This window comes from Epinephelus fuscoguttatus, linkage group LG19 (genome assembly GCF_011397635.1).
Source record: "Epinephelus fuscoguttatus linkage group LG19, E.fuscoguttatus.final_Chr_v1".
Taxonomy (NCBI): domain Eukaryota; kingdom Metazoa; phylum Chordata; class Actinopteri; order Perciformes; family Serranidae; genus Epinephelus; species Epinephelus fuscoguttatus.
Window position 1 is genome coordinate 29,182,253 of NC_064770.1, and position 27,829 is coordinate 29,210,081.

At 39.4% G+C, this 27,829-nt stretch overlaps 2 protein-coding genes across 2 annotated transcripts; both read right to left on the bottom strand.

Annotated features, from left to right (window-relative positions):
- Positions 1–2,459: 2,459 nt before the first annotated feature.
- Positions 2,460–11,205, bottom strand: ypel3 (yippee-like 3). Its single transcript, XM_049560849.1, has 5 exons — positions 10,843–11,205; positions 7,891–8,009; positions 7,574–7,617; positions 6,068–6,176; positions 2,460–3,633 (listed from the first exon to the last, which is right to left on the bottom strand). The coding sequence occupies exons 2-5, from the start codon at positions 8,005–8,007 to the stop codon at positions 3,544–3,546; spliced, it is 360 nt and encodes a 119-aa protein (XP_049416806.1). The 5' UTR covers positions 8,008–8,009; positions 10,843–11,205; the 3' UTR covers positions 2,460–3,543.
- A 2,269-nt stretch (positions 11,206–13,474) lies between these two features.
- On the bottom strand, positions 13,475–27,829 carry gdpd3a (glycerophosphodiester phosphodiesterase domain containing 3a). The gene is made up of 10 exons (XM_049560848.1): positions 27,415–27,829; positions 25,376–25,418; positions 23,249–23,384; positions 22,507–22,552; positions 22,213–22,331; positions 20,522–20,611; positions 20,213–20,346; positions 19,933–19,992; positions 19,604–19,655; positions 13,475–16,936 (listed from the first exon to the last, which is right to left on the bottom strand). The coding sequence occupies exons 1-10, from the start codon at positions 27,569–27,571 to the stop codon at positions 16,808–16,810; spliced, it is 966 nt and encodes a 321-aa protein (XP_049416805.1). The 5' UTR covers positions 27,572–27,829; the 3' UTR covers positions 13,475–16,807.

A 27,829-nucleotide genomic window follows, 5' to 3' on the forward strand; every position in this document is an offset into this window, starting at 1 on the left:
ATTTTCCCAAACAGATAAATACATTTTTAGATGTTTGAGGCAGCCAAATATAAAATGCAGGGTATCTAACTCAGTGAAATAGGCCTTTTGAATATGCATATGGCCTTGTGCTGTTACATTGTACTTTGAAAAATTATAATTATAATTATAATATTCTCCCTTCCTCAAAATGAGAGCTCCACTGAGACATTTAAACAACAACAATTATAATTCATGATAAATTACAAACTGAATCTGTGAACAGTTTGTTTCAACACCATTATGACCCATGCATCAGCTGATACTCAGTAAAAAAAGAAAGTAAAAATGATGCTCTTAATTCCTCTTCTGACCACTTGATGGCGCCAAATCTACTCTCAGCACAGGTATTGAAAGGCTTTGCTCCAGTAGTGAATTGTGACATTTCATCTCTATTGCTGCCTTGTTGAGATTTATTCCAACAGAACAGTTATGAGGTTGTTGTTTTTTTTCTGTCATCTATGTCTTTAGCTGTATTAAAAACACCCTTAAATGAAGCAAAGGCTACAAGGGTTGGAGGGTTGGAACTTTGGTTCGTTTTAGCTAAGGTTAGCGCTTTTTTGCCTCTCTACAAGATCTTTATTTTTGTGCTATTACCACAAAATGACATACTCTACCAATTTATTTCTCCCAACACTGCATCAGTTCATGCATCACTATCGTGCACATACTAAACTCATATCCAAATATTTTTTAATTTTACACTAAATTCACTTTGTTGTTAAGGGGGGCATATCCCTCCAACTTAGCCAAACTAATTACTTTTCTCATCTACATTTCTTTTAAAGGTACAGTTTGAAGGATTTACAGAGGTATACTGGCAGAAGTTAAATATAATAAGTTTGTTTGTTTTCTTTCTTTCTTTCTTTCTTTCTTTCTTCATTAGAATGAGCTGTTTATATCAACATAAGGAGAAGGTCCACATCTACAGAGATCACCATGTTGCATTGCCATGTTTCTACAGTAGCCCAGAACGGACAAATCAAAGACTGGCTCTAGATAGGGCCATTTTTGTTTTTGCATTGGCCATTGTAGTTAGCAGCCCCTCTGCGATAGGAGCGTTTGAAAAACACTGATTTTATTTTTTGTTTTTTAAAAGTGAAACTGCTTTATTCAATGCGTTTATCATTTTTAATCACCTGGTCTGTTTGTTTTGAAGGGGAGGAGACCTCTGCGGATAGTTTGGCTCCCAGTAAAAACCTCCTGAACAATGAATCCTGAAGGAATTCTAACTGGAAGAAGTTTCAGCTGGTTGCAATCTGCAATCCTGACCACTAGATGCCACTATATCCGCCTAAATCTTACACACTGAATTTTTTAACAGTGATGGAGGAAATATTCAGATCCTTTACTTAAGTCAAAGTATTAATACCACAGTGTGAAAAATAGTGTTCCCAAAACAGTCCTGCATTGAAAATGTTACTTCAGTAAAAGGATGTAAGCATAATCAGGAAAATGTATTTAAAGTATTTAAAGTACTAAAAGCATAAAAATGTCTCCTGTGACTGTTACATTATTATATATTGTATCATTAGATTATTAGCCTATCACTTACATTCATGTAAAAGCAGGTTTGTACTGTTGAGCTCATTTTTGAAGTATTTTACAGAGGACCGCAACAAATAATTTACCTTATAGATAAATAATAATATATTTATTTATAAAGCGCTTTTTAAAGCAGAGTTAAAAAGTGCTTGACATGTCAGACAAGACATGAAAACAACTTTAAAAAAAAGAAATGATAAAACACTGAGGAATTCAAAGACAGTCTAAATGCACTTAAAACTCAATATCAGGAAAGGCTCTTCGATAAAAATATATTTCAAGAAGGGACTTAAAAGAAATTACTGATTCAGCCGACGTGATTTCCTTGGGCAGATTGTTCCAGAGCCTTGGGGCCCTGACAACAAACGTTAAGTCCCCTTTAGTTTTCAGACCAGCCTCTGGAACAGACAAAAGACCTCTGCCAGAGGACCTCAGAGTAATATAATATCGTGATTATTTTCTTAAGTAATCGTAATAACTCATTATGTAGTTGCCATTAATTTTCTGTCAATCAACTAATTATTTCTGCACTACTTGTATATTTTTGAGTACAGCAGTTTAATTCATAACAATGTGTCATATTTTAGAAGCTATTTATATGATCTGTATAAAAAAATCTTAAACTAGTGAAGTCACTAAAGCTGTCAAATACATCTAGTGAAGTAAAAAGTACAATACTTCCCTCTGAAATGCAGAAGTATGAAGTAGCATGAAAAGAAAATCAAGTTAAGTACAGATACTACAAATTTGTACTTAACCACAGTACTTAAATTAAGGTAGTTAGCTACACTGCACCACTGCTTTTAAGTTATTTCAATAACTCAAGTGTGTGTTGTGTGAATCAGAGTGAAGGTTTCATACAGTAAGAAAAAGAAAACTGAACACAGGTTACAGACACACTGTATTTTAATGAAAGATTAGGTTAAAATAATACACTTTAATGAAAGAAGCAGACATTAAAAATCACCATAAATATGCTACATAATCCTAATCACACTTTTGCTCTAACACGATTGAGTAAATGTATCTGTAGGGGGGCAGCTCCATGTTAGGCTATTACACAAACACATGTAGGATAGATCTCAACAGCATTAAGTAAAAGTGAACATTTCCCAACTGTGCAGTGGAAACTGTAGATGTGAACCCCGGGCTTAATGCTTCTCAACGCCATCCAGCTCAAGACATCTCAGCATGCACACACACGCACACACTCACGCACGCACACACTAAAATGTATACCTACAAGCAGAAACACTCATACTAGAGATTTAAGAATTCTTGCAGGAGACTTTACCGGTTTTAACGTCACCAATTCAACATCCTGACTGCCTTTAGCAAAATATTAAGTGTTACTGCTCTTACCATAAAAAACAAGAATTTCACTGATAAAAAAACAAGCCCTCCCACTGCTCTGAGTGTTCCCATTCCCTTCCATCACTCCAAATAATCTACGGGTTTAACAGGCCTAAATACTTCACTCAGTTTGTGCCAGATATGTCTAAATGTGCCTCTTAAACTCAAAAGGAAACCTCAAATACCTGCATCTGAGTAAGAGGGTCAGATTATTTGATTTGCACTGGCCTCGCCCCCGCAGGGCGAGACTGTTTAGCGGTCGCTGATAAGGGTTTCATCACTCAAACACACACGTTTTAAAATCCAACATGCACACGTGCCTGTGTGACAACATCCCCCAGTCGTTCACAAACAAACCCTGCACTCATTCAGTCCATGTCCCAGCACAACTAGCAATTGGGATAGCAATATCAGCAAATGTGTTGTCGTTGTGGTCGCTGGAAAAACATGAAGAACAGAAAAAGATAAAGGCATCACATGCTATTTCTTGGCGAAGCCGTACGAAGTGAAAAGTGTGGCACAGCGATGGCTCGTACACGGGATGAGGAAGCTACACTGGAACCCTTTAATGTCAAGGGGGATGCAACTTTTGAAAAAGTCATGAAGAAAGATGAAGATTTTTCCCTCTCAGTCCCAGCCGTTGTCCTTTATCATGTGGGACAGCTCAATGATAAACTTCCCCTCCTTGTACTTCTGACTCAGCTCAAAGGCTTGTTCCTGCAGAAGGGAGGCACATAAAGGTTATTACAGAGCGGATTAAAGTTTCCTTTTCACAATGAAAATAAATGGATTCACAGTGGGGATTTATGTTTGTAAATGAGGTGCCAGGGTGCATTAAAAAAGCATCAAAATAGAGCTTGTTTATAAAAAAAAATACTGCCAGGGGAAGATCCCCCAACAGAGGTCCAGGCTAATTATTAACAGATTAAGTATTAATGTTTGTTTTTTAACTGGCCCCTGGCTGCCTGTTATGTTGCAAAAGTAACCCCTGGGCAAACTAAGTCCTGGTGTCCTTACTGTACATGCAGCTGAGCACTAGTTCCATAAAAAACATGCACACACTCTAAACGTGTCACGTCATGTAACTGTTTAACTATTTCATTCACTTCAACCATGACATTTCAAGGCTGTGTCTCAACTCAATACTATGTTGAATTTGGAGGTAAATGATCTCTTGTACTTGAAACATCTGCCAAATGAGTACATTTATTTTCTTCCTACAAAGCATTGTACCTAACTTATAGCAGTGGTTCCCAACTGGTGGTTCGCAATCCAAAAGTGGGTCGTGGGCCCATTCTGGATTCTGGACCACAAGGGACTCGCAAACGTATCAAGTTTGTAAAAAACACACTTTATTCTGAAGTGCAGTGAATTTCTGGCAAGGAGCTTATATTTCAAAAGGCCATTTCCTGCTGTAGATTGAGTGACTAATGAACAGCTGCTTGACAGAGACAGCAAACTAGCTCCATGACATGGCCAATCTCAAGTGTGACACTTAATGTATTGAACTGTGTGGATCTCGAACTGATGACTGAGGAGAAATCTGGACCCTGGGGTTGGACCAGTTGGGAAACACTGACCTATAGTATGAATATAAGAGTAAACGAATCTATGGTTCAATAAATGCTTCACATCTCCAGTAGTGTTGGGCAGCTGGGCCGATGGCTGACAAACATTGACCACATGGCCCTAACACTATGTCAACATCAACACAAGGGCAGTGGGGACGTGGGTTTGCACTGACACTAATGGCATTCATTGTACGCTTAAATAATAATAATTCAAATTTACCAGAGGTGCAACTGCAGATGAACACAAGTATACAAACATTTCACGGCTTAGAACAGATATTTATGTATTTTAAAAAGGCCTCAGGGTCCAGATTTCTCCTTTGTCATAAGTTAGAGGTCCCACAGTTAAATGCATTCAATGTCATACTTGCGTTGGGTCATGTTGAGATAGTTTGCTGTCTCTATCAAGTAGCTGTCTGCTAGTCACTTACTCTACAGCAGAAAACGGCACTTCAAAATAAAAATTCTGTGCTAAAAAAAATCAACTGTACTTAAAAGTAAACCGTTTTTGTTTTTTTATACAAACTTTACACGTTTGCGTATCACTTGCGGCCCATTCAGAATGGATCAACGCCCCACTATTGGACTACGATACACCAGCTGGGAACCATTGTTTTAAGGAGTGTCAGCCTGAGAGTACAAAATGAAGAATGGGTTTATTGTAATTATTATGATAGCCCCTTGTGTCTGACAAACAGGTTATTCAGTCACTTCACAATTACAATCATTTATCGCCCAGTGAAAGCATGTTTTAATTTAGGCACAACCATGACAATTATTTTAGTATAACAACAATGATATCACTGTCCATCGCAATGTTTCACCGTATTCATCGTCGTGTGCCAATTTGGTAGACATTGACCAACCCTTGTCTCCAACATTTCAAAATATTGATCATTAGTAACCTATTTTCTCATGGGAATTTAAAAAAAAAAGTAGTCTGCAACAACATTGTAAAACGTGTAAAGCTTAAAATTATACTTGTGCATTATGAGGTTATAGCTACAGTGTAGTTGGCATGGCTACAAAGATACCACAAGCAGACTACAAGAGCTGTTACTGGTCAGGTTGGGCTGCTTGTGCTCTCTCCTACAAGCTTCTGATGCAGGTACAGATTGTTGATAAGCGAAGTCAACATTAAAGAAGATGAAGAAAGACTCAAACTTCTGCTTTTCAGTAAGAGACATCTAGCAAAGCCATCTCCACTGCAAATCTGCTCAGACTAATTGCTGCGTCACAGTGAATGAATTAAAGTAAACACGGCAAATATACGGCACATGACAGAACTCACTTAGATGTAACGGTAGTTTTCTAAGTATGTGCGTAGCTCACTCTATATCACATGGTAGATGAAAGAATGTAAACACAGTTAAGGAATAAAAGTAAAACAGGACACAGATCTGATCACTGCGATACATCCTGCTGATGTTACTGGAGTGCCATCAACAGCTGAAATCTGACGCTGAAGTGTAAATCAAAACCTACACCAGGTGTCAGTGTTGGGGACGATGTTACAGCTCTTGTCAAACAAAAAAGCGATTTAACAGTGACAAGTCAGCATTTTATTTGCAGGTACTTACATATTTCCAGCCCAGCGTGGTGTGACAGTTTTCACAGTAGATGTCAGCAACTGCATGAAGTCCTGTGAGCAACAGCCTCTCCTCCGCAGGACCACAGCCAACGTTCACCCTGAAACCAGACACAGTGTCATCAAGCAGCAGCTCCACTCTGATTCACAGAGGGCTTCACAGTAATTAAACTACTCTCCTTACCATGCACTAAGGGGCTGTGAACCTAAACAGTAAAGGACCTACTGTCCTACATTGCTCCTTTAAGGGAAAAAAAGACTCAAGTTCATGAATCAGTCATGGGAAGGCTGCAAGAGCTCCACAGAAACAGAACATCAGCATCTATTCAATTTAAGCCTTCTATTTAGATCAAGTGCTTGAGTTATTTAAGGGGCTCCGTTTGTGTATTTTTGACCCACTAACCCAGGAGAAGCATGACTAAAGTGAACTTCAAGGTTCACTCGAGAGCAAATCAAATTATCTGCTGGCCGTGTGGGCTGTGCAAACATCTGTGATACTGGGAATTTGTTTTCAGAGAAAAGTAGACTATAAAAATGATGCAATTATATGCTGGAAAAACAAAGATCATATTTCATTCACATGTTTTTGTTTCAAAGACCCACAGTTCAAGCCAAAACCCAAAAATACATATATTTCCTCTAACCTTTAGTGTTATTTAATCAATCTAGAATGTTCTGGTGTGAGTTAAATGTTGGAAATATCAGCTATAGAGATTTCTTTTTCTCACAAATATAATGGAACTAGAGGGCACTCAGCTTGTGGTGCTCAAAGTGCCCAAAAAATACATTTGAATAACTCAAAAGCAATGTCTCTTTCCAGAAATCATGACTGCTGGGTTACTCAAGATAATCCACTGAATTTATTGTTGACAGGTTCTATTTTCTCACTACTGAACTAGACCCGTCAACTGTATAACCACGAAGGAGGAAGCATGCATCTGCTCATGGACAAGAGACTTGTATTCATGACAGCGCGACATGTAAAATTTAATGGCGTCCTCCTCGGCTGAGCTATAAAATTAGCTAGCTCCATTGTGCTAGTTGAGCTAGCAGAAGATGCATGCTTCCTTCTGAGGGGTGATATAGTTCATGGATGTAGTTTGGTAGAAAAAATAAAGTTTCCAATGTGAAAATGCTCACAACAAGGTCTACAGATTATCTTGCCTGATATCTCCAACACTTGACAACTCCCACCAAAACAATGTAGACTGACAAACAACACTACAGCTAAGAGAAAAAACACGTATAATTAATTTGGGGTCGAACTGTCCCTTTAAGGAGCCACTTATCTAATCTGAAATGATCTGATAACAAAGTAGGGCTAATACAAGGAAACATTTAAGGAAAGTGGTTTTCAAAACTGAATTTTAACATTTACTGAAGTTCCTTTTTAGTGATCATGGAGATAAAAATAAGATTGGAAATCTAAATTAAGACTAGCCACTTGTGTACATTCAATGTGCTGACATGTAGTAATATTTAGAAATCAAATACTCACACAGAGTTGAAGAGGTAGGCTCGGCCTTGACTGCCTTGGAATGACTAGAGGACATAGACAAAAAAAAAACAAAACAAAGACATAAGAAAAAAATGCTACATGTGTCCACTTGTAATATGGATAAAACACATGATATTAATTGCATTTTTTATTTATTTTTTATTTGCAAAATGACTTCTAACTTTGGGAAACCTCTTTTGTTTTGTCAGTCCAGTTTTTCCTGTTTTGCCACATTTTAAACTAAGCGAGAGCCATGAGGCGGCGTCATAACCCGCCTGAAATGATTATTAACAACAAAAGAGTGGCAGTACACTGACCTTGGAGATGAGATCGTCATGGTTGGCCAGATGGGCGCGGCAGTGCACACAGCTGTAGCGCCGGTGGCAGGAGTCCAGGTAGGCCTGGAACGTCTTGGCCTTTGTGAGCTTCACCATGTCTGCGGAGGAAGAGGGGAGGAGGAAGTAGGTTGGTAGTTTGTTGTTGTGCATTTGTTGGTGATGCAAGCACTCAGTCAGGTTATGACTCCTAAGACCCTTTGATGAACCACTTTTTGTCTTGAATAAGTTTCCAGATGTCAGTGAGGAAGTGAAAGATGTGAAACATAGACAGGTTTCACATCAGCTTTCAGTTATCTGATAATAGCGATAAAACACTGCAAAGCTAACCCTAAACAACCTGACCTGACCTATATGTCTTACACAGGGTATCAGACAGAAATTAAATGCTTTTAAGACCTTTTAGAGATCATTTTTAACTCCATTTAAGACTGATTTTGGACAACTTGTCTTCTTCTTGTTCATGTACTGCAGGTAAGTATAACATTAAGTAGAATATATGTGGTTCTGTGCAGACAGAAACAAACATAACATTAATCTACATTTACCAACAGATAAGTGCAAGTATAAAGTAACAAGACATGGCTCATTTGGCAAAAAGAAAATAAAAAATAGCTATATAAAATGAGATTTTTTTGCAGCAATTAAGACTTCATAAATTCAAAGATTAAGATTATTATTTTTTTATTACTATTAAGCTCTAAAAAAAGTTACTATTTAAAACTAAACTGAAAGTGAAACATATCTATGCTCTCTTAAAAGCTAGATTCCAGTACTAAGGTTGTTTTGCAGAAGTGCATGGTGAAATAACTATTTTTGTCAGTGGAGTTCATAAGTTTCACTTTCAGTTCAGTTTTAAATACCAATATTTTAGTCAATAATGCATGTGTTTGGAAGCACTGAGCATACAACTGGATAAATGAGACTTGGATTATCCTGCACAAGTTCTGTGAGAGTGTGTAAATGGATGTTTTGATATAGTTTTGCGGTCTCCGGCTGAAGTATTGCTCTTAGAGATCACAATTGACTGACTAACAATTTTGCATTTTCAGCATTTCAGTTTACCATGATTGTGTTTCATAATTTCAACATTTCATCTATTTTTTCCTGGCACAAATGGGCCAACACACTGGGCAGATTAACCTATTTAACATCACAACCAGCTTCATTAGTCAAGTATGTGTACATATGCAAGGAATTTGGCTCTGGTTTTAACTTGCACTCAACATGCCTAGGCTCAGTTCAAAAAATATTTTAGAGGACGACAGAAGTAGAGAATGATACAGCTAAAAACAAAGACAACAAAGCTGAGAAAAGACAGGTACAAATTAGAGCTGGAACAATTAGTCAGTTAAGCGCAATTTGATCGTTATGCTTTCCTTACATTATAGTAAAATAATATCTTGGTTTGCAAATGTTGGTGGGACAAAACAAGACATTTGATAATGTCACCTAAGGCTCTGGCATATTCTTACAGGCTTTTCTCACTGTTTTCTAATATTTTGTAGCACTTTGGAAGCAATTAATCCATAAATCGAGAAATTAATCTAGAAATTAATTGGCAATAAACCTAGTCAGTAGTTGCAGCCCTTGTAAACAAAACGACCAAAAAACACATAACTATTATACACAAGAAAGTGCAATGGGCCAATGCAGCACTTGAAAGATTAACCTATATTAATGAATGATAATCAGCTTTATTGGCCAAGTATGTGCACATATGCGAGGAATCTGACTCTGTTTTTATAAGTTGCTCACAGTGTGCCTACACAGTTTAAAGAACAATTTAGAGGAAGACAGAAGTAGATATACAGCTACAAACAAAGACAACAAAGCTAAATGAAGATAGGTAAAAATTAGAGCTGCAACAGTTAGTCAATTTATTGATTATTCGATCTGACAGAAACCTAATCAGCAACTAGTTTGATCATGAATCAATCATTTATCATATTTCGAGTGATATTTTCAGTTCCCTTTATGTGAGTATCTGCTGCTTTTTTTTCATTATGCGTAGGTGTTCTATCTTTTATGTTTTTGAGTGTGTTGTTTTTTGGCTGTAACTTTTTGCATGCTGCTGTCTTTGCCAGGTCTCCCTTGTAAACGAGACGGTTGATCTCAGTGGAGCTTACGTTGTTAAATATGGGTTAAATAAAATAAATAAATGTAATACGTTGGGGATTTTGAAATCAGAGCCAAAGTACTTTTTTTAAACCACAGAGGGAAACTAGGACATGTTACAGTTGCTCTCACTGCTCTTTTACCGTATATAGGCATAGAGAAATGATAAGAAAACAGAAATATGCAAGTAAAAATGTGCATTATGCTACAATATATAACAAAAATAAGAAATATATGACAAAACTGAAATGTTGGTTGGACAAAACAAGACATTTGATAGTCTTCTGGTGTTTTGTAGACCAAATGATTAATCAAACACAGAGCTACTATATACAAGAAGGTGAAAAAAAAGGTGTATAGTGTGGGACAATAACTGAATGGCAGCTCTAGTAGAAAACATGCTGTGCTCATATAACTTGTTATTGTTACTGTGGTGACACGTATTGTTATTTATTAACAAAAATCAGTTGTGGTAGGTTGGTTAGGAGGAACACAGTTTAACAGGCAGCTTGCTTCCTGGTTAATAAAAATAGGTAGCACAAACAACCCTGGCCTCGTCAGATGCAATCAGTTAACCCAAATTCAAGCCCCTGCAACGTGTGCTGCACCATGTACGCTGTGTCCAACCCTGGTGACCGTCTGTCAGTGTCTATATATTGTCACAAACGGCCTGACACATCTGTCAGCTGCAGCACAGATTGGCCACTAGCTTCCTGACCTAGCTTACGTGTTAGCTAGCGGGCTAGCTCCGCATTGTCACAACACACAGCAGCTAGATGCGCATTGCAGGATATTCCCCGGTGTACGTCGACTCACCTGATAGTACAGAAGCTCCTCGGAGTCTACACAGCGGACCAATGCGGCTGACAGCCGAAAAGCATCTATTTTAAGCAGGGTACTGTTGTGGGCAGCAGGTCGGCTCGGTGCAACAGTCGACCACGAGCGGACGGCTCGGACAATAAAGACAACACACACAGCCTCTGGTCGCTGCAGCGTTTACCCGCGTCTCTCCTTTGAATGTGAGCCCGCTTTCAAAAGCTCCTCCGCGGCCTTCGTTGAAACAGGAGCTGGAGTCCGACAATGCTGGCAGACTGACAGGATGACTGCGCTGCGGCCCCGGCGGGAGAAAAATGTGGTTTGTTTATGAAAACACGCAGGAGGAAGTCTGAAGAGTGCAAAACAAATCCCCGTCGACCAATGGGAGGCGGCGGGTGACGTCTAGAATGTGGGTCAACCAATCAGATTCGACTTCACATGAGCCCTTTATGGCTATCAGTTTGATTGTTGGTACAGTCTCATAAATGCTGCTGGTGGGTCATTATCACATCCTGCTGATGGATTTGGGATAAAAGTCCTTCAGACTGGCTGCAAACTGATCAAACGTGCACAACGTAAGGAACAAATATTTGTGGTTATGTGACGAGACTCAGGAAACCTTCAATATCTTTGATAAGAAGGATGGGGAGGGGGTTTGGTTGTGGTTTCTTGATTTATTTGTATGACTGTCTTGGAGCTGTGTGTTTTCTTCCCTATTATATGGTAATGGTAATCTGTTTTGGCTCTTGTTAACAATTTTCCAGGAGAAATGCGCATAATAAAGACAAGGCATTAAATTAAAAGTAAAAAACAAAAGGAAAATAGAAAATGTAGACTGAAAAGGTGTAGTTTAAGCTTGTTAAACCTACCCTTTTCACTTAGCATATTCTCATGAGTATCTCATTTACTACCACGCTTGTTATGCAAAAGTATCAACAGAAAAGTCATATAAACATATGCATGAGCAGATTATGAGACAATGGGGCCTTGGGCACAGATATGCAAAAGGCCCCACCACCTCTTCTACATGGGAACAAGATAAAGACTTTGTGGTAGTTTTTCTTCTTTTTTGCTGCATCTTTTTGTGGTTTTGTGTGTCTTTGTGGTCATTTAAGCATCGTTTCCACCTAGCAGTGCGGTACAGTTCAGTTCAGTATGCTTTTTTTCAGTTTCCTCTGTGAAAAGTTGTGGATGGTACCAATGTGACTGTTCTGTACTGTCCCCATTTCTGGTCACCCCTCTGTTGGGGTACCTAGCTGGTGCTAAAAAATGGAGCTGTGAACACTGCAGTCTGTTGATTGGTTAATAACGTACAGTCAGTCTGCCCAGGGCAGAGTTGGGGTTTGTTTTGAGGCTTATGTAACCACTGTTTATACCATGGAAAGTTTTATTAGTAGGCTATAACAATAAAATGAAAGAATGTTGTGCTGCTACTTGCAGCAGCTTTAAACTGAGAAAAAAATAACTCATAACAATGATTCACTGGGCCGACTGCCGGCAACTTTTAAGGTGAAGTGTCAACTTGTAATGTTATTCAATGTATGAGTTGATGTGAATCCATCATCACACCTTAGATTTCAACTTTGATGACAACTTTGACCATCACTTTAGTTTTTATATGACATACATTTTTAGTAATGAGTGGATCTTCAAGCATTTATATATATATTAATTTCAACTGGGTTATATGAACTGCATATATTCCAATCCTAACTTTGAAAAAAAGGCCTGTGAGCTCCAGCAACACTAAACCCCTGAGCTTTCCTGGGAAGGACTAAATGCACAAACCCGTTATTTTTAAATATCCTATCGAGAGAGACTCTCACTGCAGCCTGTTGTATTTTGTTCTGAAAATGTCTGTGTGCAGCCTCGTTCTGTGGACAATAAACGAGGTGCAGACTCCCCTCTGTCACCGGTAATGAGGAAATTCAGTGAGTGCTGGACGGAGCAGTGAGTGACAACAACCCTGACCACATTTAAGAGTAGTTTTGCTGTTGTTAAACGCGGTCCCCAAGTAATAAATCAATATGTCGAACACTTTTCTTCATGATTTCAATGTAACATGGCATGACAGATTAATCTTCATATTATCATTTTGTGGGTAAACTATTCCTTTAATGTCAATAATTTACTAGATTCCCCCAAATACTATATGTAATGTTATGTATTATGGCAGCAACAGCCCTGTTTGTGTGATTAAGAGCCTAACTTCTCTGCTGGGTCACTAATTCAGACCTTTGCTCTTTGCATATCTACTGTATTAAGACTTCGGTCTGCACTGATCCACTTATATTCCATTAACCCATTTGTCACACTGCAAAGCACAGCCAAGCAGGTCAGAAAAATACAGCCTTTGTTTCGCCAACAGGCCGGTTGATTATTATCACAGCGGTGTGGCTGGACTTTAACCCAAGCCTGGGAAAACAAGGACCCAGGTGAGGCTAACTGCACGTACATTAGATGAGTGACTGTTGAACGCAGATGCAAAAACACAACCTAGATATTAATAAAACTGTACTCACCTATATGGATATTTGTAAAACGTTAATTCCTTTACTTTAATTTCCAACTCCATGTTTGAGTGCTCTTCATTGTAATATCACACAAAAGAATATAAAAGCATAAACTGACGTGAACTTTCCCAGATAATTTATTTCATAAGCACTTACTCAAACCAGTCAAATAATGTCAGAAAATAACAGACACAGTCAAAACAAAGTCACGTTTACTCTCTTATCATGAGAGATGGGTCGTCAGGTGATATGGTCCAGCTGGTTAAATATTCACTCCAACTGTAAACACTTCTGCACCGTCGCAGCTCTGCTTCCTCTGAGACTGATAACTGGAATAAAGCAAAACTCCTGACTACCAAAAAATATGAATGCCATCAAAATTTCACTTGTTTTAAACAGAATAATGACTTGACTCTGCCACACAGCTACTGTCTCATTTCACTCATCAACACAGAGATTAACATCATAAGTAGAGCTCTGAGTCACACACTAGAGAAGGTGATTCCTCCCATAATCCATCCAGAGCAAGCCTTTTATTAAATTACTCACTGAGAAATACATGCAGTCTGTTTAATTTAATACAGTACTCATCTAAAACAGCAAACAGAAACCACCATAATGTTCCTTGATGAAGAAAAAGCAACAACAGCTGGGATGCAACAGCCGCTGCACCACCTCTCCCACTGGTCACATCACATGTCTGGGGATTCAGATTTCCCCCAGGCTGACAGAGCTGTTCAATCTAAACTTCACCCCACTGCTTATAAAAATAAATGATGATCTCCAACGCTGGATGAACTCACAAATATCTGTTATGGGCAGAATAGTTATGTGGGATGTCAAACATGCGGCCTATGGGCCAGAACCGGCTGCCAAACGGGCCAATCCAGCCCACTGGATGAATTTGCTCACCTGATTTTGGTGCAGTTGTGAAGGTTGAGAGCTGCCAGTTGTCAGGAGTAAACAGTGAGAAGCTTCATGTAAAATACTGCATCAGAGGTTTTTCCACCCTGACCAGAATACAGTTGTCTGAAAAACAATGAATACTTAATGTGTGGTCATATTTAAAGATACTAAACATTGTGCAAAATATTGTCAACCAGCAGCAACAAAAGAATCTGTATGTAATATTTGTAATTGGTTTGAAAGGCAGGGGATAACGAGAGTTACAGCTGTAACTACGGTTCTATGAATTGTGGATGATTGCCAGAGCTATCTGTCACTCAAAATCCTGGGGAGAAAATTCAGTGGGAGCAGAGTGTGTGATGATGTAGGGGTTTATAGTGGGGCAAACACCCTACATCACTGCATGGTCACAGGTGACTTTGTTGGTATAACGACTCATGCTAAAGCACTTGTTTTTCAGTACAATCTCAGGCTGTGTATTATCTGTATTGGATTAACATTTTCTTTACATTAAAAGAAAGGGGGGAAAGTTTTGATTCCTTGGCCACTGTGTGTGGCCAATGAACCAAAATGAGTTTGACAACCCTGCCCTAAAATGAATTTTTTATCCCAGTGATTCCAGTTCAACCAATTATTACCTGGTTTAAATCATTAGACTCAAATCAACATCATCATCAACATCATCATCATCAAATATTAAAGAACAAGACACAAAGGATCACATTGGGAACCCTACAACAACCTAAAATTGAGAAAAAGAGGGTGCTGGTGGATCTTGCTGGCCCTCCTCCAACCCAAGAATCTGTCACACATGCACAAACACACACTAAAACTGAGTGAACTTGTCTGCAATTAGCTCTCCCATAAAAACATAATGGTTGTCGACCGTAATTGTCTCTCACATTTGTCACCTTTTTGTCCCAGAGCACTAATAAAGCATTTTTTGATTTATTGCTGAGAAAAATAAACGATTGTTTCTTTAAAGGAATGCTTCACCCACAAAATATCCATTTCTACATCAGTTACTCACCTGATGTTACGTTGAATTTATGAAGAATTTTTTTTTGTGTTGCTGAGTTGCACAAAAAGAAAAAAAAAAACAGGGAAATTCTTGAAGTTTTTGAGTAAAAGGGGTCCACTTTTAAAACCAGTAAAACTATATCAAAAAATGAATTTACAAAGTGTCCCAAAACTTGTGCAGTATAATCCAAGTCTCATATATCAGTCGTACACCCAACACTTCCAAAACACATTTTTGCTTAAACGTCATGATTTAAAACACTTTCAAGTACAAGTATACCTTAGCAAGTGTGTGCATTTAAACTCTGCTCATATATTCAATTGAAAACAGCTCAGAGTCCCACACTGGGTTGGGTACTTGATGGGTAACCTGCAAAAAGCTGAGCAATGGGTAAAAATTTGTACATACGTACATACAGTATAAATATATGGGTACAAGCACGGGTAAAAATGAACTACACGCAGATGGGCAGCAGGTGAGAACAAAAATATATTTATTTATTTTTCAGAATAAAACAAATGAAAAAGATGTGCAGTATATGTGTAATATTTTTACATCTTTTGACATCACTATTATCAGGCTGCAATACCTTTTATTTTAAAAGTCAGTGACACAAGTTGACCCTTTGTCTCCAGCCATGAAACTTTGCAGTCTGAGGATGAGGTGGCAGCCTACATCGAGTTCAAGACATCTGGGGAGGATCCTTTTGAGGTTTTATGGTGGTGGAAAGAGCATGCTAAATGTTTCATAACCTGGCAGCGGTATGTTTTTGCCATCCTGACATCGAGTGCAGCCAGTGAAAGATTCTTGCAGGATTTGTAATTCAAGGATGAAGAACCCAGCTTAATGAGAGTTGGGTCCTGGGACTTGGTGGGACTTGGGTGCAAGTGGTGTGGTTTATGGCAGACATAATGGCTGATAATGATAAGTCAGGTCTGGCACTGAGCTTTACAGGTATGGGTGGGTGCAGTTTTTCAAAAATGGACCCATGCAGGACTCTGGCATGGATAAATGAGACTTGGATTATACAGCACAAGTTGTGTGAAAGTTTGCGAATGGGTGCTTCCAATATAGCTTTGCTGTTGCTAAACAAATTTTTCTAAAAGAATTTTCTACGTTTTTGGATTCATAGTTCACTGTGGAGGCATGCCAGAAAAACGTTTTTTTCATGGCTTCTACATAACCTTGGGTGAGTAATTATATCAATAAACAAAAGGTCATTTTGTGGTTGACATATTCCTTTAAACTCTGGGCTGTGACAAGCTGTGGGTGGAGGCTGTAGAAATGACCTAAGTGCAGATAATTTTGTCAACAGTGATAAGCATTCAGATTGAAGAGTTGAATGCATGATGTTTAATAGTTAGACCAACAACTCTTTGACTAATCTGGGCAAAGTGGGAGAAATATATCTCACACTTCTTGTATTTACTTCTCTTTTACAGTGTTTTCCTTACAGAATCCTCATTCATCTGACGACTGCTGTTTCTGAGTTAATAATTGTGGTCATGTGAGGGCGTGTTTGGGGTCAATCCTGACTCCTGTTTCTGCAGAGGTAGCTTGAGAGAAGAGTCGGGTAGTCACTCATCACCCCTGTGGCTCCCACTTCAAATGCAGCCTTTATGTCTTCATCTTCATTGCACACAAACAAATGCACCTGGAATTACAGATACGGTGTATGAATCAATGGTAATGAGCTGTTCAGAGTCCTTGAGGCCAAACAGCTCAAAAACAATTAAAATTGTGTTATCACCTTCTCAAACAGTCAAGAAATAAAGCTGAGTTAAAATCAGAGTGATCTGTCTCCCTGTCATCCTTCCTGCAGTTTTGAGTAACAGTACATGCTTTCACCATCAAAAAATACAAACCCTGTTGTTTTGGAGAGTGGCAGTTGTCTCAGATTTGACAGCCAGAATACAGCTGACATCAGCATAAAGTAAGACCTTTGAGCTCAGGGCACTCTTTCAGACTGTAGTGTGGACAAATGACAGATAAATGCCAGTAGCACTGAGATATTCCCTAATGTTAGAAATAAACTTGAAGGACAGTTCACCCCAAATCAAAAATAAATATTTTTCTTCTTACAAGTAGTGCTATTTATCAGTCTAGATTGTTTTGGTGTGAGTTGCAGAGTGTTGGAGATATCGGCTGTAGCAACGTCTCCCTTGTCTTGAATATAATGGAACCAGATGGCACTCGGCAGTGCTCAAAGCGCCAAAATATACATTTGAAAAACTCAACAGCAATGTCTCTTTCCAGAAATCATGACCGGGTTACTCAAGATAATCCACAGATCTTGTTGTGAGCAGTTTCAGCTACTTTTTATTTCCCTAGTGAACTACACCTGCCAACCGTATCACTTTGCAGAATCAACCGTGCATCTACTGCTCGCTCACCTAGCACCACTGAGCTAGCTAATGTAAGGCAGGTTTCTCTCTCCTGTTTTACCTATAAACTAAGTAGTAACTGAATTAACTATCAGAGGGTTGTGAGTGAAGTAAGAGCACAGGGACAGCTTCTCTGTGTAACGTGATCCACTTTACTGTCCAAAAGAGAACGTAGGACAACTGAAATTGACAACAATAGTGGCATCTCACATCATATATCACTCCGCCAAACTTAATCATGTCTTTCATTACCTGCATGTAAGGTGTGTGATATTGAATAGCTCCAAATTTAAAATATGTAAACAATATATGAATGTAGTTAACATTAAATTATGTAGATGCAAAATAATGAACAGAGAGTAGATGCACACTTCCTTCTGCGCTGTGATACGATTGGGGAGTGTCGTTCAAAAGAAAATAATTCCTTACATTAAACTGTCCACAACAAGGTCTGTAGATTATCTTGATTAACCGCATCATGACTTCTAAAAAAGACATTACTGTTGAGGTTATCAAATGTATTTTTGGCGCTTTGAGCACTACAAGCCGAGTGCCATCTGGTTCCATTACAGTATATTGGAGAGAAGGCAGACATTGCTACAGCTGAAATCACTTGGCAACTCCCACCAAAACAATCCAGATTTATAAATAGCACTGCTGGTAAGAGGAAAAATATGTTAGTTTTTGTATTTTGGGGTGAACTGTCACTTTAACTTAGCATTATCTTACACACTATTCATTAATATGTGATGGATTCCTTAATATTAGGGGGAAAAAATACATAATTTTTTTGACTTTGTATCAAATATTGCTGAATCATGGTGGAAGCACAGATATTTCAAGTTACCCTGTTATTCCAACTTCTTATATGTATATTTTTTTAATTTTTTTTTTTTTTTTTTACCAGGAATGTGGGACTTTTCTGGAGGGAACCGCATCCTTCTTGTTTTTGTGTGGATGATGAGGGGGAGAGCTTTTCTTAGTCACTACCTCAGAATCAACCATGAGTGTTCAAATACGCTCCCTCAGCAGCTGACAATGCTACAACATATGACTGCAATTGTTTTCATGCTCAAACTATTCAGTGACCACTCATGGCCAGATGATGGGGGTGACCTCATCCCATCAGAGATTACTCACATCAGGACAGGGGTGATGCAGCCTAGACACTCATAGAGGCTATGCGAGTGTTACTGTTTGTTGAAATACTTAAATGTAATGGGCATTTAACCATTAAGTGCTTTGGTGAAACTGAGTCTTACAGTTGATGATGCAGTAACAAGGGAAAAAAAACCCTTCTTGTTTTTGCAGATGGGAATTATGATTTGAGGTTTTGCACTGATAGATTCATGACGAAATCTGCAGGTGAAGGATTTAGGAGGCTAAATACAATTCAAAGTCACCCAGCAGAGGTTTTCACACCAGTGGCTCAACATAACAGTTATTTTTTTAAATGGTTCATATTTTATTTGAGTTTACAGATGGTTTATCAGACAGGTCATGAACCAAAAACCCTCTGAGTGTGCATATTTATTTATTTATCCTTTTTTTGTAGGTTTCCTTTTTTCTCTCACACACAATGTTTACATATTTATTTACCTATTTGTTTATGTAGGTTTTCTTTTTTGCTCTCTCTCATTGTTTGCATATTGATCTGCACTGACGAAGGATATAGTAACACTGCATTTCAAAAATAAAAAGAAAGTTTAAAATAAAGAAAATATAGAAATACTTTAATATAAATACATATCAAATAAAACAAAAATAAATAACAGTTGATAAAACAAAACTGAAACTAACTACAGAGCTTCCCCCATAGCCACTGTCACTCACACTTATCACACAACTCTATATCTTATCATGCATCCTCACACACCTCATCTTAAAACACTTACTTACAGCAGAGCAGTGTTTGAGGTATGTATGTGGTTTCATACCTGAATTCCCCGGGCTGCCAGGTGATTAAAAAGACTCTTCCTCATTGTTACTCTGTAACGGAAGCATAAATTAATATATGAATAATTCAGTTTTTACACAAACATTAGTAAAACATGATCCAGAATATACTGATATATAAACTGTATCATCATACTCCAAAATGTTGTTATTCTGCAAAAAAAAAAAAGCATCACCCCATGTACTCTAATGTTCTCAGTCAGTTTTTTTCTAGAACATGTTACTGGTAATGATTCTCTCATGATTATTTTAGATTCCTACAGCAACACAAAGTCAGTCAAAGGAAGGCTGCAACGGGAACTTTACTCACTTTTCTATCAGGGAGATGATCAGTGGGTTCCTCAGGATGCGCTTCTTAGGAATGAACGTCCTTCAGCACACAAAAACAGAGAGAAAAACAAAAGACGCATCTGTACTGTGACACATTCATCTCACATCAAACATAAGATTAGAGACGAATAATCTTAGAGGATAAAACCAGATTAATGTATTAATGGCCTGCAGCCAAAGAGAGGGAGGAAGGATTTACATGCATGAACACACACACACATGGACTCAACATGCAGAGACACACACTCCTGCAGGCACACCTGTTGATGATGCGTGGCAGGTAGCACTGCACTAAACTCTCTCCCAGTGGCACAAAGGGCAGCAGGCCACTGTAGAAGAGAAGAAGAAGCAAGACACCTCGGTGCACAGTGAAGCTGTACGGCATCGAGTCATTCTATGAGGAAGACAACAGACAGACAGTCAGACAGACAGAAACATTTTACAGTTTTATTCCTGCTGTTCAGATTAAGCAAGAACAATATTATAAGAGGCAAAAATGTAATACTGTCTGTGTATTAACTGTAAAATGCTGCACAAGTAGCTCTGTCTCCCCCAGGTGGTCTATGTACCGTTTTGCGGCATTCCTTCATGATCCTGCTGTTCACAGACGCCCAGACAGTGATTTCCTCCCTGTTGTAGCGTCTGACCAAGTCAGACACCTGCACACAGACAGGAGAGTCACAGATGAAATGTGAAGGTGGTGATGGTACAATGAGATATTACAGTGCATCAGCCTACTTTTACAGGTTAAACAAATCCTCATAGGTAGGAAGTATTGGCTTCAAAATAGACTATGTTTATATGTTGGGAGTTTTAAAGCAACAACAGTTTTAAAGTTTATCAGATTACCTTTTAAAGCTTATTATTAACAGATTATTTTAAATATAGCAGCCTTTTATCACATGCTTGGTTTAGCAGTTGTAAATGTATTTATCCTCTGTCAAATCAGTGCAAAATGTGCCTCTTTAACCACAACATATGTTAGTGATTTTTATGGGTTTTTTTTACTTTGACTTTAATTTTAATTTATTTTTAATTTGTTTTATTTTTCTCTTTTTTTTGCAAAGAGGAATATGGTGATTACTTTTTTTTTTTTTAAAAAAATGATACTGTCTATTAAAAGCCAAATAAATAAATTGGTTTAAAAAAATCTTAATGTCTACATTAAAAGTTCTTCATAATCCTTTTCCTGCTTATCTTACAGACATCCTATAGACTTACACCCTTCTTCTTCACACTTCACACTTCTCCTGTGTGCCAAGTGTGTAGGACAGGGGTGTCCAGATTTTTTAAAATGGGGGCCAGATTAGAACATGTGAAAATACCTGGGAGCCAGGTGCTTCTTGCATCATATGGGTTACTTAAAAATAATCCTGTACAAATGAGACAAAGCAAATGGTTCATCTTTCAGTGAAAAAGAATTCCATTTTCCACTGCTATAAACGCCACGGCCCTCACTCTCACTTTATGCTTCTTTGCTGTAGGGCTGTGTATTGGCAATAATCTGGCGAAACAATATGTATCAAGACATGGGATTGTCTGCTTATCTGGGGCCAGGTCGTGGGGCAGCAGACCAAGCAAAGCATCCCAGACGTCCGTCTCCCCAGCAATGCAAGGCAATATATTGTGGTATTTTTTAAATATAATTTCAGGTAAAACTGTCATAAAGAACACTCCTACAGGAGCATAAAATCTGAGTGGAAAAGGTTTACTTTTTTAATGCAATCAGAGCAGTAACATCTGTACTTATTACAGCCCCTGTAACACGGCAGCGATACGTTGTTATGTTGGAGTTACACTGGCCATTTAAAATCGGTCTTTGGGTCACAATTGGCCCTGGGGCTGGACTTTGGACAAGCCTGCTGTAGGAGAACTATGGTGGCCGACATGAAAATGCATAGTTTAGAGCCAGAGTTTGGTTTATCCATTCTGACCTACTGTAGAACAACATGACAAATGTCATGGGCGAGGACCTGCTCTGTATGTAGATATAAACAGCTCACTCTAAGGTAATGAAAAAACAATAATTCTTATTTTCAGGTGATAACAAACTAATGAAAACATAGCAATGACTATTATACACCATTTGTGCAAACAGATTTCCTTAAATCCTACACACTGGACCTTTAAATCTCATCATCAGAGATAATCTTGACATTTGTTTGGGTAGTTGCTGAGCATCACAAAAGCATGAACACTTTCATACTTTGGAGATTATCTGATATAACTGGGAAAGTGCTGAAACTGCTCTGCTAAGTACCTTTTCTATCAGCTCCTTGTTGTTCTCCTTAATCTCAATGCTGACAGGCGTGTCAGGGAACTTCCTGAACACGTCCTCCAGCAAAGCGAACTTCCTGTCCGCACCACTGCTGTAGCGTCCTGGAGGAGGGAGGGATTGAAACTAAAGGTTACACATACTCTTGTCGATGCGCGCCCGCGCGCGCACACACACACACACACACACACACACACACACACACATTACTGACCGACTTGTTCATTGTGTGGCTTTTTGTTAATGATTGAGAATATACGAATGAGAGGAGAAACTCACCTGCGTAAAATGTCACCTCCAGTTTCTCCTTATACAGAGGCATATCCTAAAAGAGTTGATGAACAGTTGTATTAAGACATAAAAATATACTATTATGATATTGCTTGTGATTACCTTGAAAACAACATGCATCTTGGGATTTTCTTAGTGTAATGCAGTGGATTTGCTGCATATGACACAGTTGTATGCAAAGTCAAACATTCACTTGAAGGTAATCCGATACTAAACATTTACTCTGTAGCAGGTTTTTGTGTGTTTTAATCTGTTACAACACATGACAAAGTATGTTTATGGTATCAGTTCAGGGGCCTGTAGCTCACAGCATCATTAATAAGGTTAGTTGAAAAACTGCAGTGAAAACACACAAAGAAGTAAAAGATGCAGTTCCAGGTTTTACCTAATATAGTAACTTGCTCATTTAGAAACCTGCTGTGTGAGACGTGGCTTCAAGGGATCAAATTTAAATTGTGTATTTGGCTTTGCATACCGTTGTTTCGCACATTGCAGTTAAAGTGGAGCAGATGACTGACTTGAAACATAGAGGCTTTGCTAATTATATATGTTTGAAGCCAAGATGAGAATCTCATACTCTTGTTTTGTGACACAGACCCTGTCCATGCCAATGTGGTGGGCTAAAGAAAATAAGCAAGAAAACCACCATTTGTTTGGCAGGAGCTTGTATCACAGTGTGACCTTGTGACCTTTTCCCTAACCAGCAGCCCTGTAGGATCCGTCTTCCCACCTGTAGATTGAGTGAGGAGATGGTGACGTCGTGGCCGGTCTGCCTCAGCAGATTCTCATCATGTGACACCACCACGTGTCCATCGCGAGTCAAGTGACAATCCATCTCCAGCATCTGTGTGCCCTGTTCCACCGCACTGCAGACAGAGGTGCATATGGAGGAAAGATAAAAATGAGAATGCATGCATTTGTTGCCTGCACAGAAAGAGATCTTTCTGCTGTTCCTGCCCTCTGAACTGGAGTCAATCTCTTAAAATGTTGTCCAAGAAAATGTCCAACTGTGAAAGGATGTAAGAAAATTCATGTAGCAAGTACACAGTGTTGCATATTTACTGTTTTTTATGAAGCACAAATCTTGCAAACATTTTGTGCAGCACATCATTGGATGCATTTTTAGGCAGCCCAGACATCCAGCATCTTTGATATCTTCATTACTAGGGTTTATGTTATGCAGTAAGTGCATTTTTTGCAGATAGATTTCCAAATAATCTGTTGTTAAGCCTAAAATCTCACAGTGACAGTTTATTAGACAGCACTTGATGCTTGCAAATGAAAAGATGCTAAATGTAAATTGCCTGACCTAATCCCTCTTTTATGACATATACTGTAAAACATATCATAAGGCTGGATAATTACTCACATCACAGTTTCTGCCTGATTAGAAAAAAAAGATGGAGTCAGAGTAAACTTGATCATGCTCAGTTGGTCTTAGGCCTGTCCTCAGTGGGGGGACCATGCAAAGGCTGGCCCTTACATTGTCACAGCTCAAGTTTCTGGTCATGTTTGTTGTTTTTTTTTTTTTTAATTTTACTTGCACTTTGAAACTCACTACTTCTCTTGTTTCAGATCGGTTCACTTCCTGCCCCTGTGTGTTTTCCCTCCCTTTTGATGACCTCACCTGTGTCTGATTGTCTGTCCCATCCTGATTAGCCTCACCTGTGTCTCGTTATCCTTCCCCTCACCAGAGTATTTAGCGTGTGTCTTGTTTTCTCTCAGTGCCAGTTTGTCTTAGCGCCTTATGTGTCTAGCATTCAGGCCTTTTGTTTCCCAGTGTCCTTTTCTTGGCTTTTTGGCTTTAGCCTATTGCTTGACTCTGCCTCTGCCTCATCCCAATAGGGATGAGGCAGAGGTGTTATTTGCCTCCACTGATAGACCATCTGTGTACCCAACCTACCTTTTGACCAGTAAATTTATTTTACCTGAACTGTCTCCAGAGTCGTTTATTGAGCCCACTCTCACGTAGTTTACCATTTGTTACATACATGGGATCATGTACACCAAGTTACCCACTGACTTATTCACTGACAATACAAGCTTTGTGTATTTACATGATAAATTAATTTACTGTCATCATTTTAAACTTGTCATCTGATACCCCACCTCTAACAGTTATTGTAAAAACAGTGAGTCAGATGTGCAGAACATACTAAAGATGTGAAGGGAGCTACTGACTTGCTAAGTCACCAAAAATAAAGGGCTCAAAAAACATAAATGTCAGGGAACAAAGAGAACAAGAAAACGAAAGGAGCAGAGAGGCAATGGCCAAATTTATGGCCAAAAAAGCGTGACAAAGCACCAAGCGAAGCTAAACATGGCAAAGGTGGGGAGCTAGGCAGACTAGTGATCAACACCCACTGTAGCTAGAGTGAAGATGCTGGTATCATATGAAACTAGACAACCACACCACATCCACTAGTATCAACTATGTCATGCCATAAGGTGCTAAATTATGCTTCAGAGTTCAGCTAAATTTTGTCAAGAAAAAAATGGCATTGTGATTTTATTAAATGGTACATTTGAATATTCCTGCATACTGGGGTCCCCTAGCAGTCTTAGAACTGCATAGTTTGGGTATGACTGGAAAACTGAGACTTGTGGATATCAATAAGCCCAACTGTATTCATGTATAATGATGATTCCCCGTAGTCAGACCATTTAAAATTGCCTGTCTGTGGTATTAGAGCTAAGGGTGGGTGGGTGTTGGTGATGCTGGAGTGGGTGTGAAACAGGGGCCCAATTTGGAATGCTCTGTCCACCTATCTATAATTCCAAATGGCTGGCTTCCACAGTCTCTCTGAAAAGTCCATTTTGTGAGAGCAACAGCTCACCACTTGAGTTTGGTACTCACTGTGTGAACGCCCCCATGGTGCTCTCAATCCTCTCTCCACATCCTGGTGACAAACAGAGGAGTCAGGGTTGATGATGGCAGCAGAGCAGAACCAGTCAGCACACTTAGCTATATTGTGGCAAACTCTGGACTGACAGATTTCTGAAAATATCATCACTGTGTCTACTGTAGGTGAGGAGGACACCGTGAATGGTAATCAGACAGCATGCTGTGAGTTCCTCAGTTTTTAAACTTGTGTTAAATGTGTCTGATTTTTCAGTAGCCAGAGAAACATTAAGCCACAGTGTTGCCGATATTGGCTGTAGAGATGTCTGCCTTCTCTCCAATATAATGGAACTAGTGGTTCCCAACTGGTCAAGCCACAAGGTCCAAATTTCTCCTTAGTCATTTGTTTAAGGTCCACACAGTTTAATACATTCAGTGACATACTTGCATTTGGCCTTTTTGTCAAGCTAGTTTTTCTATCTCTGTCAAGTAGGTGTCTGTTAGTCACTCATTCTACAGCAGAAAATGGCACTTCAAAATAAAAGCTCTGTGCAAGACATTCATTGTACTTAGAAATAAAGTGTGTTTTTTACAAAGCTGACATGTTTGCGAGCCACAGAATGGACCCAGGACCCACTTTTGGACCACAATTCACCAGTTGGGAGCCACTGAACTAGATGGCAACATTGGAGCCTGATCGGTGCTGTTTCTGCATCAATGGGCCCAAAGAACAGGAGCTCTGGATACTTCCGCCGGCTAGGCCAGCTCCTTCCGGTTTAGCACTCCGGTAACGTGAATGGAGGTAAAAATGCCTTAATCTTGTGGCTCCTCTAAACTTTTCAAATGTTACCGCACCAAATCCTGATAGTGAAACGAGTCAATTTCAGGTGTTGAGATGCTCAAAAAAATGTATCCACTGATTACCAGATGTCTCTTTCCCAATGTAAGTCTATGGGAAAAAAGTCTTTTTGGGCCCAGTGGCATCATGCAATGAACCTGGAGGTTGTAATTCCACTGTTTGGCCACTATGAAAATTGGATTCAAAGCCCGGTGCTCTTCCTTGAGGCCTGGTAGTACTAGGTGAGCCAGCAGTAGATGCACACTTCCTTCTGCACAGTTATATGGTTAGCAGGTTTAGTTCAGTAGAAAGAAAATAGTTCATAGGCTACATAAAACTACTCACAACAAGGTCTGCAGATTATATTGAGTACCTTGGTCATGATTTCTGGAAAGAGAAATTGCCGTTGAGTTTTTCAAATATATTTTTTGGCACTTAGAGCACCACAAGCTGAATGCCATCCATCCATCCATCCATCCATCCATCCATCCATCCATTTACATCTGCTTATCTGGGGCCAGGTTGCGGGAGCAGCAGGCCAAGCAAAGCACCCCAGACGTCCCTCTCCCCAGCATCGCCTTGCAGCTTCTCCTGGGGGACCCCAAGGTGTTCCCAGGCAAGATGAGATATGTAAGCCCTCCAGCGTGTTCTGGGTCTGCCCCAGGGCCTCCTACTAGTGGGACATACCCAGAACACCCTAACAGGAGGCGCCCAGGAGGATCCTGATCAGATGCCCGAACCACCTCAACTGACAACTTTCAACGCAAAGCAGCAGCAGCTCTACTCCGAGCTTCCTCTGGATGTCCGATCCCCTTACCTTATCTCTAAGGCTGAGCCCAGACACCCCACGGGAGAAACTAATTCTGGCCGCCTGTATCTGTGATCTCATTCTTTCGGTCATTACCCAGAGCTCATGACCATAGGTGAGGGCTGGGATGTAGATGGACCAGGAAATCCAAAGCTTCGCCTTCCGGCTCAACTCTCTCTTCACCAGATCCCTTATATTAGAGAGAAGGCAGACATCTCTACAGCCGATATCTCTAACTCATGGCAACTCACACCAAAACAATCAAGACTGATAAATAGCACCACAGGTAATAGGAAAAATAAGTATTTTTGATTTTGGGATGAACTGTCCCTTTAAACACAAAACATACCCCCATCTATCTCCTTAGTCTAAGTGAAACTGTAAACACAGTGCTGGTCACCCCCTTACCTCCTCTGTGTGAGATGTGTGTGCAGTAAAAAGCGGTGCGTTTCTTCCTGTGGAGAATGAGCGGGTTCTTCAGCAGGTACAGAGAGGTGAGAGTGTATCCACCCAGAGCTGGGAGGATGAAGTACAGAAAGCCGCTCATTCTTCCCCGCAAACACATCCAGTGAGCTCCTGAGTGAGTCTCTGTCACATGGAGAATGAACAGAAATCTCCAGCAAAAAAAAAAGTGATCAAATAAAACGGTGCCAACAGGTGTGTCTTTCAGCAAAAGATAATAAAGCCTTTAAACAATCCCCCTGTTGTGTAGACGGATTCAAAGGCTTCACTGAAGACAGCCTTCTCTCTGTCTTACTTTGAAGATAAGAAAAAAACTGGACAGACGGGTAAGACCGAGGAAATTCTTCTTCCTACTGACTCT